The following is a 12,316-nucleotide window of genomic DNA, read 5'->3' as shown; positions in this document are numbered from 1 at the left end:
CACTGTTAGATCCTCAGTGTAGATGGGCTCCTGACTGCGTGTCAGTGCCAGGGAGCGAGATGCTGGATTACCAGTGCTCTCTGCTTCCCACACCTTCCCGCTGTACGTGGTTTCAGTCAGCCTGAATATAGGAGGAAGACATGTCAGCCTCCCTTCCCAAGAATGGCAGCATCATACCAGAAGATATACATCCTCCTTACTCTCCCCCCTGAGGACTTCCCAGGAATCAGTCCTTACAGCACAGAGCTTGTACAAAAATGGGTCTGTTTCCCTCACATAACAACAATTTCCTTCCAGGTAAAGATTTAGTGCAGGAAGAGCAGCAGGGGTCTGGTTTGGCATGACTCTGATTCACCAGAAACCAGACATTTGCTGCCTGGGTCACAGCAGGGTCCCTGAGGCTGGGTAGACACTTCCTGCCCCAAAGAGCTCTCCGCCTGGTGCAATATGTAGCAGGGCAGGGTCACGCCAACACATCAAGCTGACTCTTACCTGAGGTAGAAGACAGATTTAGTGGCACGCTCCTGGTAGACAAACATATTCTTCCTGTTCACCACAGAGAAGGCGTTGAGCACCGACCGAAGCGCCTGGATAGCTGTGGGCAACGTGGGACGTTAGCTACCCCACACCCCCTCCTGTCGTGCCAGTCCAGCCAGAAGCCAGACTCCTGACACACAAAGCGAGGAGGAACCCGGGCTGTACACACCTCGCGAGACCCCCATGTTGGGGCCCATCTTGAGGCGTGAATGCACGTGGATGAGCGTGCTCCACACCACGTCACAAGCAAAGTGCCCCGGCATGAACTGCATGGTGGCAGCCAGGTAGTCCCGGGGCTGGTAGCTCTCCTCTACCGAGTAATCTGCAAAGAAAATAGCACATCCTTGGGGCCATCACACAATGGTGTTTTTTTTGTTTTTGTTTGTTTTTTGTTTTTAAGTCAGCTGCACTGCTGCTGAGGCAGAGCCAAAAGGAGTATTCGTACCATCTGTGGGCAAGACACGCTGCCTGTAGGGAGTTTCACTCTTCCAAATGTCCTCCTCGCTCTCTGCCACCAGCAACGAGTTGCATACGTGGCTGTCGTGCAGGTCTTGCAGCAGCAAGCGCTGCAACAGATGAGAAAAGACAAGTCCTATTGTTTCCACAGCCACACAAGACAGCAACGGGGAAGGCCTAGGGCCAGACAGAGTCCCTTTTCCTTTGACCCCCAAGCTGGGACTCCACCTGCTGAACTGGCTCCCACGCCCTGCTCAGAGCTGGGCCTGGACCAGCCAAACTCCAGAGGTCCCTTCTCATCTAAGCCATCTAATGACTGGCAGCTCTACCCCTGTCCTCTGCAATTTGTTACCTGATTGACAACCCTGCAGATTTCACTGATCTTCTTCACCACCATCTGGTTGAGACTCTGGCACTCCCCTGGCTGCTCTTCTTCTGTCTCTGCTGCCTTCTCCACGCTCAGGCTGCTTTACAGGGAAGGGGAGAGAGGGGTCAGTAGGGCACCTGGACAGTGCCCATCTGTGTGTGCAGAAAGGATGGTGGCTTTCCCCACACAGAGCACCGGTCTAGTCCTGCAGCTCCCCACCCACACAGGGCAGGAAGGAGATCCTGCCCACAAAGATGAGCGAGCAACAATGAGGCCAGACAGCAGGACCCTCCTTACCGTGTGTGGTAATAGACTTCCACTCGGTCCTGCTCAATTTTTATGATGAGCCAGAAGTCCGGCATGAGGGGACACCTGGGTTCCTGGTCACTCATTAACGCCTCCTCGTACTCCGAGTCACTGCTCCCCCCATCGTAACCTGCAACGCATCCTCACTTCAGTCCCAGGCTGCAAGCTCTGGGAGGTTAAAGCCATTCCCAAGCCCTGTCCTCAGGGCTCAGCCCAGCCCAGACACACAGCCCCGTGCCCTCTGCTACCACCTCACTGCCAGCGCCTGGCTGCACGCTGCTGCTGTCAGCACCGAACTCACCCAGGTGGTCAGAGTCCATGCTGCCCTGGCTTGACACAAGGCTCTGCACGCGGCTGGGACGCTGCTTGCTGGAGCCTGCAAAGGGAAGAGGAGCCGATGAAAGCACCCGCTAAGCCCCTTCACATGCTCCACATATTAGAGAAGTGCTACGGGCAGGCAGTGCTGGGTACAGGCCTCAGGCAGCCATTACTGGTAACACCAGGAATTTCATGTCATTACGGCTATCAGTGCAGCAGCACAGACTACCCCAGGTAACATTAAACAGCAAATTGTCTGCACCCTGGCAAGGGAAGGGGAGACGAGTAGCCCTGAGTGCTGATTCTGGTGTCTGGGGACTGGAACAGGAATAACAGATGTGTTTCATGCACTACAGCCAAAATTGGGCCCTTCCCTTAAAAACTTCCAAGGCTGAGGTACACCCTGCCCACATTTGCAGCTCCTACCTTCCCTGCCCTGTGTTACAGACTCAACTAGGCTTGCTGCAGATGGTGTCACTAACGGTGATTTCTCACTGTTGCCCTTTTCAGAAGACGAGGATGGCAGGGACTGTATGGTTGTCTCCAGAGCTGTCTCCTCCAGGGAGTCATGGCCAGGTGCTCTGCTCTGCTCAAGGCTCAGTGCTTCTCCTGGGACCTGCACACAAGCCAAAGTCGCAAAAAATGACCAGAAAAACAGGCACAAAACCCAACCACACCCCTGCACATCACCCTCCTGCATCCCTCTACCTTCAGTTAGCAGAAGGTCCCACACCGTCCCACCACCAGACCACCTTAGTGTCCCTCACCTCATCCTGCACGTGGCTGCCCCCACCTACAGGGTTTCCAGCTTCTGGCACAACGCGCATCTCACTCTCTGGCCACCCCCAGAGACCCTGGGCTTCTTCTGGGAGGGCACAGCTTGCATGGTGCAGCGCAGAGCTCTCTGCCTCTGCCTCACTGCTCCCCTCCCGGCCCGCCTGGCCCAGGGCTGTCCTGGTGCTCCCTCCAGTTTGCTGCTGCACGCACGGTGTCCCTGCTGGGTTTGGGGCTGCCCGTCTGGGGTGCAGGCGGCTGATGGAGATGTAGTGGTAGTCACTGCCTTCTGCATTCAGCACGTAGCCTGGTAGAGCCATTCTTCTGAACTCCTGCAACACAGGGAAGAATAAGCATCCCGCTAACTATGGGTAGGACGCTGCCTCAGGGCCCCCTCTTTACCTCCTTGAACTTCTCCAGCGAGTGCTCGGGTCCAAAGACGAACTGGAGCAGCACCACCTCGCTGTGGCAGCTGGGCCGCCCCTTGGAGTTGTAGATGTGGGTGGCCACCCGGTGCAGGATGGAGGTGCTGATGACCTGCGAGTGGCGCAGCGCAGACACGATCTCATCGTCCAGAAGCCAGCGAATCTGAGCAGAGCAGGGACACAGAGCAACCTAAGTCACCTCCAGCTGCAAGGCTGCCCCAGTTTTCACCCAAGTCCCATCATTATTCATTTCTTTCTTACTGTACCTAAGAAAAGGGTTCTGGAAGAGAGGCCCCCGTCCCACCCCAACTGGAGTAAGGATTTTACACATTTTTGGGCAGCACAAGGCCAACAGCCTGTGTGATACAAGCAAAGTCACTTCGGTTGACAGAGGCTACAGCCTGGAACAGGCTAGGAAGCGTGGAGCAGCAACTGTGTGCTGTGGCAAATTGCTCCAGTTAGAAGCAAGCAACGGGCAAGGCTGCCTCACCTCATTCATAGTGGCTTCAATCGCCTGCCTGTGCACTCCAGGGAGGTTGGAAAGTGCAGGGTGCCTAGGAAATAGCACAAGAATAATCTATCTGTTGTTCTCGTTCATTCAGCCACCACAGCGCAGCAAAAGGAGCCCACAGAAAGCTGCAGCACCATACCTCTCATCTCCTGTGGACGGGAGCCGGTCCAAGTTGTGCATGATATCCTCATCTGACCGGAAAGAGGATGGCTGCCCAGGAGAGCGGGTGAAGGACACGCTGCTCTCTGAGGTGCATCTGCCACAGGAGAGAGAGCGGGCTGAGCATCAGCTTCTGAGCCAAAGAGGATAAACAGACAGTCTCCAGAGGAAAAAGAAAGGATCCCTCTAAAAGGTGAGCCTATCCTGGAAAAACCTTAGTTTTCTAAGGGCTGTGGCAGGCTCTGTGAGGAAGATAATTCCCAGTCTCAGTACAGAGAGAGGACCTGAAACTGTCTTGCTGGGAAGGGCAGGCAGAGGATGGGTAAAGGCTGGGCCTCTCCCCACCTACCTGTTGTGGAGAATGTCTGTATTCACAACTTCTATCTCCAGGGGTAGCGTCAGCACAAAGATGTCCAGTGTCACACAGAGGTCCCCCAGATCAATCGTGTTCAAGCCCTGGCAGCTTTCCAGACAGCCCAGAACTTCCCCTGAGAAGAGATCCCAGATGAAGGACATCATACAACAAACAGCTCTGCTTGCACACACACACAGCCTGCTGGTAAGTAGAGAGATTGCAAGAGGTGGCTATTGTCCCACACCTGGACAGGCCCAAGAACATCACCATCCATGGTAATTCCATAATTAAACCCACAGCAAGTGGGAGACCTGGTGAGAATGTCTCTCTCTGATGCTAGGAGACCGTGGGGGCTTCAGTACAGGGAGGGCTAGTCCATCGAGAGTGCTGTTCAGGACACAGCACATTTATTTTATTCCAGGGGTGCTCCCCCAGCTGGGACTCCACAGATGCCCTGCTGCCCTGTAACTTCACAGCAAGGCTTGTGCTTACCTAGACAGGTTGGTAGGGATTGCACAGGCATGGAGCTGTGCTGGCTGCGCAGCTTCACGGAGCAGGTGAGGTGCACAAAGAGCGGGGGCATCTCCTGCTCCAGGAACTCTTGCTCGTTGAGCGAGTCCCCTCCCAGCACGCTGAAGGAGTCATCATCCTGGTTCACTGTGTTGGAATCTGAGAGGGAATCTGTGTCGGGGAACTCATGCTCCAGCTTCTCACGGTACTCCACCTCCAGCTCTGGGTCACTCTCTGTGGCAATGCAGCACCCAGACACAGCTCCTGTTGACACAGGATCCCTGTTAGCAAACAGACCCCACCAGACACAGCCAAGCTCTGACAGACATAACCACAGTGAGATATCTTCTTCTCCAGGGCAGACCAAGCAAGTTTTACCTTCTTCAGCTGCCAGTTCTGCCTCTGATCCCTCCATTTCCTCACTGCCTTTCCTGTCTGTCTGATCCCGGGATGCCTCTTCCTGGGGGGAGAGGAGAAGGGCAGGTACTAGAACCGTGCCAGGCAGCAAAGCAGGCTGTTGATGCCCTCCAAGGGCTCAGTCTGCCCAGGAGTCCACCAGCCCAAAATCCAGATCTGATGACAAGTAAAGCTACTTCGCTCCACAAAGACTGGGTGCCTGCCAGGGCAGCACCATGCCTACCTCCTTCTTGGCTGATGGTGGGCAGTAGAAGAAATAGTGAGGATTTGATGGCACTGGCTTGAAATGTAAACTTCCAATTTCCAGGAATTTTTCCTAAAAGAGAAATCCCAAACATGAGGCAGACATTTCACTCCACTGTCCTGTGGGAGCCAAGCCAAGCTCCCATGTTCCTCACCTGGATAATTTTATGCAAGTCAGGGTGTGCCTGGCAGGGCTGTCCAATTTCAAGCAGTGAAAGGGGAAACTCTGAACAGCAACTGGTGCCCCCACTGCTCTTCGGCTCTTCTGTAGGGCTAGCAACATTATGGGAGTCCTGCTCACTGTAGTCCTCCATTTCCGCACTGAAAGGATTGCAGACAGGTCAGACAGGTGAGTCAAGAAGCAGTAGTTATATGTATTATCTACCCAGCAAGCATCCCACCTCACAGTTCCTCACATCTCATCTGTGTAAACACAAGGTGACTTGTATGTCCCCACAGTCCCCACCCGTGCAGCCCCAGAAGCCCTCCTCCCACCCACGAACCCAGATAAGCACCAAGACTGTCTGAAGTGAGGCCAGAGGCAGCCTAACCACACCAGTCCTGTGGTCACTTACTCTGCAGCACACTATCCCCTCCCTGGGAAACAGAGACAAGTGGCCGAGTATAAGATCAGCCTGGAGCAGTGTGAATTCCCAAAACCCAGTTCAAGGCGTTTCACAGCAAATATTGCCACGCCAGCATTCCTGATGTCTTGGCAGCACAGAGAGCACAAAGCTCAGGCCCACGCACACACATCGGCTCTGTGACAGAATCAGTCCCTACAACTCAGAGAAAGTGATCTGGGGAGTGCAATGAAGGTTGGTCAGAGTACTGCCAGGTGCCCAAAGTAGTAATACAGATGGCAGATACATCCTTCAGAAATGTTTATTATATATCACCAGTCCCAACTCAGATTGTGTATTTTATAAACCAAGAAAAGTTCCCACAGCTTCTCTCTGTGAAAGTTGCACTTGACGAAGTGACTGCACTATCCAAACACTGAGTATTCTTCAAAAACAGAGCCTCATCTCGCTGACTGACAACATGAGGAGAAATAGGGTTGGGGATTCCCAACAAATTCTAGTGAACTCACATGAAGGAACCAAGGATAGCCAAGAGCAAACAGAGGATGAAGAACTTAGAATGTTTCTTCAGCACACAGCATAGTAAGGCAGAGTATTTCTCCCTCCTTAGGTTTCCAGAGGCAACACAAAACTCAGAAATATCCTAGCAGGACAGACGTTTATGATCAAATGGTAAAGCTTGATGTCACCTGTCCTGTTCACCAGAGTCAACAGCAAATCTCTAATGAGTCAGGCAGCAGGAGACACATGCTCCAGAAACAACATATCTGAGAGTGTTACTTGCAGACAAACTGCCCTTCAGCCCAGGCCAGTTGGGACTTACGAGATAAGACTACAAGAGACAGGTAGAAGATGCATGTCACCAGAGATCATAAAAACAAGAAGGTCCTGGTAGACACCATACTAGGTGCATATTCCAGTGGAAATATCTTTCCCTACACACGTCTCTTAACACCTGCCCCATGACACCCTTCCTAGAAGCAGCAGCAGACTCTTGATCTGTCCCAGCCCAGCATTCAGAACACAAGCAAGACCAAGGCGGGCCCCTACCTGGATTCAGAGACCAAGACACCCCGCTCCCTAGAGCTCTGCTCCTCCTCTTGTTCTACGCTGCCCACTTGGAAACTGGCCGCCTTGGGGTGCATACGGAAGTGTTGGTGGCTCTCTCGGAAGGAGCGGACGTGGCTGCACACTGTCAGCAGGAAGTTGGTGATGTCGATCTCCTGGAGCAGCTCCTCGCAGTAGTCCATGGCTGTGAGCAGGTCCTGGGAACTGATGCTGTGTGACTGCTGAAGGCTCTTGAACAGCCCTACGGATCAAACACAGCTCTTGAGCCCACTGCAAGGACGTGAGGCCATGAGAATCATGCAATAGGCACATTCTGGGGAGCAAAGACCAGGCTTTCACCAAGTGCCAGCACAGAGCTGCTGTCAATGCAGTCAGTGCTGGGAGACAAGACTCAGTCAGGACGTCTAACACTGTGCGTTAGCCTGGCTTTGGCCATGCCAAGAGTAGCCTAGGGATCTCTCACCCTGAAGGTGAGAGAAGAAGCCCAAGAAGGAATCCCACCACCACAGCACTGCACAGATCCAGGAACAGCCAGTGCAAGGCCTACATGGAATATACTGAGGCATCTTTAAATCCTTCCTGGTGAGAGAGCTGTCCCACAACATCTCCCTTTTTCCTCGGGGTAACATCACAGGAAAAATACGACGTTGCTTTCTTAAAGGAGACCCAGGGCCCAGTCCCAACGCTGCCTCAAACCCCATCATGCTACTCCTCACCTTTCACGTAGCACTGGTGGGAGTGTTCCTGCAGCAGCGTGCAGTAACTCACCAGCTCCTTATGCTTGTGGTCTAACCAAGCAGCAGCAGGAGGACGCTCCAGAGACTGGGACCTGGGAAAAAAGGAGCCACAGAAGCCTTCAGCACCTGTAAAGCATGTTTTAGACTGTAAATGGCTCTGGCGCCAGTAAAGCAGAGCCATAACACGTGCACAGGCAGTGGCTGCTCTAAGGTAGATAAGCCAAGCCAGAAGAAGAAGGCAGGGCTAGAGCCAGCCTCTTGTCAGGGGCACTCCTGACAAGGGATGCAGCTCTGCCCTCTGTCTAGGAGCCAACTATGGTTGGCATTACCTGAAAAAGATGTCCCGGGGAGGACGATGTGTCCGTGGGCTGACAAGCTGCTCCCGTAACAACTCCAGAGAGCAGCTGTAGATATAAATGGGGCAGCGAAATCTGCGACACTCGCCAAGCTCATTTTGTGAGTTCTGGCGACAGAAGGAGATGTGGACATCTCTCCGTGAGGGGCCACCCTGTTCTCCAGTGTCACGGCTCACTTCTGCAAGAGAAAGAATCCTGAGACAAAGGCCTTCGACGGGCTCCTCATTCCTGGCCTGCAAGGTCATGGCTCCTACAGCAGCATCCACAGGCAGGTATTGGTTTTACAAGCTTCTCACCATGCAAACCCCTGGGCCGTTTCCCCCAGCCAGCACCCAACCACTCAGCACAGTGCCTCGGCCACGCTGATGTCCTTCCCGGGCAGCTGTGACCTGTCACCACCGTCACCACCTCCTGCAGCAGCACAACCCGCCATCCCCAGTGCAGACCTGGCTGACTACACCAGGGGCTGATCACCCAAATGCCACACACCAAGACACCACCTGTGCCCTGCTCCCTAAGGCAATGCGCTGCTGGTAGTGCCAGCCTGGATCATAATGCGATAGTTGCTGACTTTCCTGTGCAAACCAGTGACTGCCATTCCTAGTAGCCTCTATAAGCCTGCAGCCTCCTGGTCCACAAGGAGCCAGCCTTGGGCCATGCTCACTTGGCTCATGTTGCTCTCCTTCACTCTCCCATAAACAGCATGAAAGTTGGCTGAGGTTTTGCTGTGCCCCTTGTCCTGATCCTGACTATGCTGACTGCCAGGCAGGAGCTGACAGGCTGCAGTGGGGCATTATTCCTGCTACCCAACCTGCCCACCAGCAGGAACTGGGGTGCTTGGGAATAGCCAAGGAAAGGCCTTGCCCTAATGTTAGCCGGGCGTAGTTGTGAGGGCAGTACCATGCGCTGGCGTTATGCTGAGGGTGGGTAACGGCACTGCAGCATCCCCTTCTTCAGGCTCAGCCCTGCCTCGCTCTGCAGGGACAGGTCTCAGGGTATCCTCTCCAGATCTACTCTCATCTTTTGGAGGTTTGTCCAATCCACACGCCATCAGCTTCTGCACATCTGGAAAAAAAAAACACACAACAATCCTCCTCTGTTCAGTGTGAGCAGCTTAACCCCTCCACGTACATCCCCAAGAGCGCAGAGGTTCCCGCTGCCTGTGTTCCAAAGAGTTCCTCCAGCTGAGCCTACCAGCCCCAATGCCCAGAAGCAGGGACTCTCCCAAACCATCCCATCAGCAGTGAGCATAACCACGTCCAAGGAGAGAACAAGACATTCATCACTTGGCACTGCTCTATTCTTGGCCATATAGAGCAAGAACACTGGGTTTAGATTCTGCTGTTCAGTTTTCCCTCCATCCTAGAAGAGCTGATTCTGCTTTTATTGTTTTCCCGAGGAGGTGCTTGGGACTGCTGGATCTTCTCCCTCCCCACAACAGGGGGCCTCACCTGAGAAGGTGGCTGGCAGGAAGGTCAGGAAGACGTGCTGCGGGTTGACCAGCTTCGCGTAGCATCGCCACTGCGGGGGAAAGAGCCCCGAAGCATCACTGAGGGTCGCATCATCCTCAGGCAGCTCTGCGTTGCCAAGGCTCTGACAAAAGAGCAGAAGCTGGATAAGTTCACAGCACATGGCACAGCCTACCCCAGGGCAAGAAGCAACCACACAGAGCAAGTTCCTCCACGACTGCTGGTTGGCACGGTGCTGAAATCACTCTGTGGCGAGTCCACGCAGCATTCTCAGAGCAGCCTGGCTCCAGGAAGCACAGTGCACACAGTCACAAGACGCTTAACTCCAACCAGCTTTGCTGGGGCTGGTTCTGACCTCAAGGCAATGATTGGCTATGGTTTCTGAGCTCCTTGCAGCGCATCATCAGTGCTGCTCTAACTTGCTAGGCCCATGGTGAGTGCAACTGCCCACATATCTACTGGATACCTGCTTGACTTCAGCCACAGGCTGCAGATTAAACTGCTGCCAGTTGTGGAGAAAACAGCAGCCTCTCAATGCTCTCAACCCATTTGCTGACTCTCCTCATCCTCAACAGCTGCTGCCTTGCCCCAGAGAGGACTCAGGGGAGGGACAGCAGCATAACAGTACCTGCAGAGTACTCGTGGAGCCAGTCATATCCCTGGTGCCATTGCTGCCAACCAGATGATAGGATGCAGAAGCATCCTGCTGCTCCCCGGTCCCAGAGGCTTTCAAGGTTTCTTCTGGAATGGAGCAGAGAAACCAACCTGAGGAACACCAGCTGAGGAAAAGACTAGAAAGCAAGGCTCCTGAGACACCCCAGCCGCCAGCGTCCCTGCTGCCATGCTCCTGGCCCTTACCTCGGATCACGGGCAGAGTGAAGGGTGGTTGATGGCCATCACGGTCCCGCTGCAGCACCTGCTCCATGAAAGCCACGTGATCAGCATCAGCCATGGGGATCTCCCGATCACTGAGGTCATGCTGCAGGCAGCCATGGAAGAGGTTTAGTAGCATTTCATTGGGCACAAATGAAGAGTCCTTGGTCACCTCCTCATTCTCTGCTCCAAAACAGAACCACGGCAACTTCAGAGACAGCATCTCCACAGCCACCACCAGCCCAGGCTCCCAGGAAGCAGCCCCTTGCAAAGTGACACTTGCACACAGCCACAAGTTTCCCCCAGCACCCCTGCAGGGCTGCCTTGGAGGATGCAGAGATGCAGTGCCAGCCTCACGAACTGCCCTGCCCTGACTCGCCATGCTACTGTAACTGTTCTGATGCCCAGGGAGAAGGACAAGAAACTGCCACACAGAGCAACTGCCTAGCTTGGATGCTTCCAAAAGCAGCTCAACAAAAACGCCATCCCAAGAAAGCCATGTATCTGCACAGCCCTCGGGCTGCAGAGCTGGGAAGAACAGAAGAGGCACAGCAGCCCCCCCAGCTGCTTCCCAGGGAGACAAGAACACACAGCGGGGTGCCCAAAGCCAGGCAGAGAGGACAGGAGAAGGCAGGCAGTGAAGAGGCACTTACCTTTCGTCAGCATCAGGAAGAACATTTCGACCTGCTGGCACCTGGGCAACAGCTTCATGAGGTTGAACTGGAACGGGATCTCATGCACTCGGAAACCAGCCCCCATGTCCGGATCTAGAAGAAAAATTGGGAACACGACATTCCTCGTGGCATCACAGAGTCCTGCCCCCCAGGTCACCTGCACATGCACGGCGCCAGCCCGAAACACAGCACACGAGCACAAGTGACAGCGAAGAGCAACACTGCCCCAACTCCCCCGGCTTGGGAGGGCAGAGGAATACAAAGAATGAGTGTGGGGGAAGATCAAAGCCTGCTGGAACCTGGTTGTGAGGTACCTGCAGAGAGGTACTTCCCTCTTGGAGTCCCCTGGGCTTACTGCCATCTTCATACAATGGCACTAAGCCCAGGGGACTGGGAAACCACGAGGCCCTACGCAGCCCACGCCGCCTGCAGCAGAGCCAGGCCCACAAAGAACCACACTTTAGTGTCACAGAAAACACTGCTGGAGGCCAACGGCCATGCTAGGAGCCAGAGGCAGCCTCTGATGCCAAAGATGCCATGGACAAGGACACCTCTCTCTTCCCAGCTCCTGCGAGCGATCTCCCACCCGGCAGGCTCTGCACATCCCTGCAGACATTTCCTGTGCTCTTACTCAGGAAGGAGTCTCTGACCTCCTCCATGCCCTGAGCTTGCCTGGCCCTCGCCTTCTCCCACAGGACCAGTGAAATGACCCAATGGGGCTCCTTCAGGTCCTGCCCCTAGACTTTGGGATGATCTTAGCTCCCTCAAAACCACTCAACACCTGTTGTGTTATCCACTGGAAGGCAAGCAAACGGAAGATCCAGGATGGGATAAACTAGTGACAAGAAGCTTAACTAGCAGCAACATTAAGGCTAGATATTGGGGAAAAGCTTTAAAGCAAAAACAGTGAGATACCAGAACAGATTGCCTGGCAAGAGTGAACCCCCCCACACATTCCTGGATTTCTCAGTGAATTACGATAATCCTGTCAGATCAGAGTAGCACAATCCTACCCTGGAGGAAGAGGACAGACCAGACCTCCCAAGAGCTCTTTCCCTATTTTCATGTGATAATGGAACATTCACAGAGGGTTTAGAGATGAACAGGGCCACCACAACAGAAGTATCCCATGAGCTGCTCAGTTTCAAGAGTTTCCAGAGGACGGAGGAGCTCCTGC

At 54.1% G+C, this 12,316-nt stretch overlaps 1 protein-coding gene across 12 annotated transcripts in view; it reads right to left on the bottom strand.

The window, feature by feature from the left end:
• Window positions 1–12,316, bottom strand: part of SZT2 (SZT2 subunit of KICSTOR complex) — a 56,084-nt gene that overhangs the window by 22,047 nt on the left and 21,721 nt on the right. For 9 of the 12 annotated variants that reach the window (XM_084527742.1, XM_084527733.1, XM_084527739.1 and 6 more), the window contains exons 21-45: window positions 11,119–11,232; window positions 10,451–10,648; window positions 10,221–10,333; window positions 9,575–9,716; window positions 9,024–9,188; window positions 8,097–8,301; window positions 7,747–7,859; window positions 7,013–7,271; window positions 5,534–5,699; window positions 5,359–5,451; window positions 5,097–5,178; window positions 4,701–4,982; window positions 4,203–4,341; window positions 3,834–3,950; window positions 3,674–3,737; window positions 3,161–3,346; window positions 2,752–3,090; window positions 2,411–2,600; window positions 1,968–2,042; window positions 1,658–1,796; window positions 1,346–1,460; window positions 983–1,103; window positions 707–859; window positions 493–595; window positions 4–121 (exon numbers count right to left, since the gene is read on the bottom strand). In XM_084527742.1, coding sequence (XP_084383868.1) covers window positions 4–121; window positions 493–595; window positions 707–859; window positions 983–1,103; window positions 1,346–1,460; window positions 1,658–1,796; window positions 1,968–2,042; window positions 2,411–2,600; window positions 2,752–3,090; window positions 3,161–3,346; window positions 3,674–3,737; window positions 3,834–3,950; window positions 4,203–4,341; window positions 4,701–4,982; window positions 5,097–5,178; window positions 5,359–5,451; window positions 5,534–5,699; window positions 7,013–7,271; window positions 7,747–7,859; window positions 8,097–8,301; window positions 9,024–9,188; window positions 9,575–9,716; window positions 10,221–10,333; window positions 10,451–10,648; window positions 11,119–11,232 — 3,791 coding nt within the window. The remainder of the gene's footprint in view (window positions 1–3; window positions 122–492; window positions 596–706; window positions 860–982; window positions 1,104–1,345; window positions 1,461–1,657; window positions 1,797–1,967; window positions 2,043–2,410; window positions 2,601–2,751; window positions 3,091–3,160; window positions 3,347–3,673; window positions 3,738–3,833; window positions 3,951–4,202; window positions 4,342–4,700; window positions 4,983–5,096; window positions 5,179–5,358; window positions 5,452–5,533; window positions 5,700–7,012; window positions 7,272–7,746; window positions 7,860–8,096; window positions 8,302–9,023; window positions 9,189–9,574; window positions 9,717–10,220; window positions 10,334–10,450; window positions 10,649–11,118; window positions 11,233–12,316) is intronic. The other 3 variants (XM_084527738.1, XM_084527740.1, XM_084527735.1) reach the window with 1 other exon arrangement.

This window comes from Aythya ferina (assembly GCF_964211825.1).
Source record: "Aythya ferina genome assembly, chromosome: 8".
NCBI classification, from domain to species: domain Eukaryota; kingdom Metazoa; phylum Chordata; class Aves; order Anseriformes; family Anatidae; genus Aythya; species Aythya ferina.
This window is presented reverse-complemented; position numbering and strand designations above follow the sequence as displayed.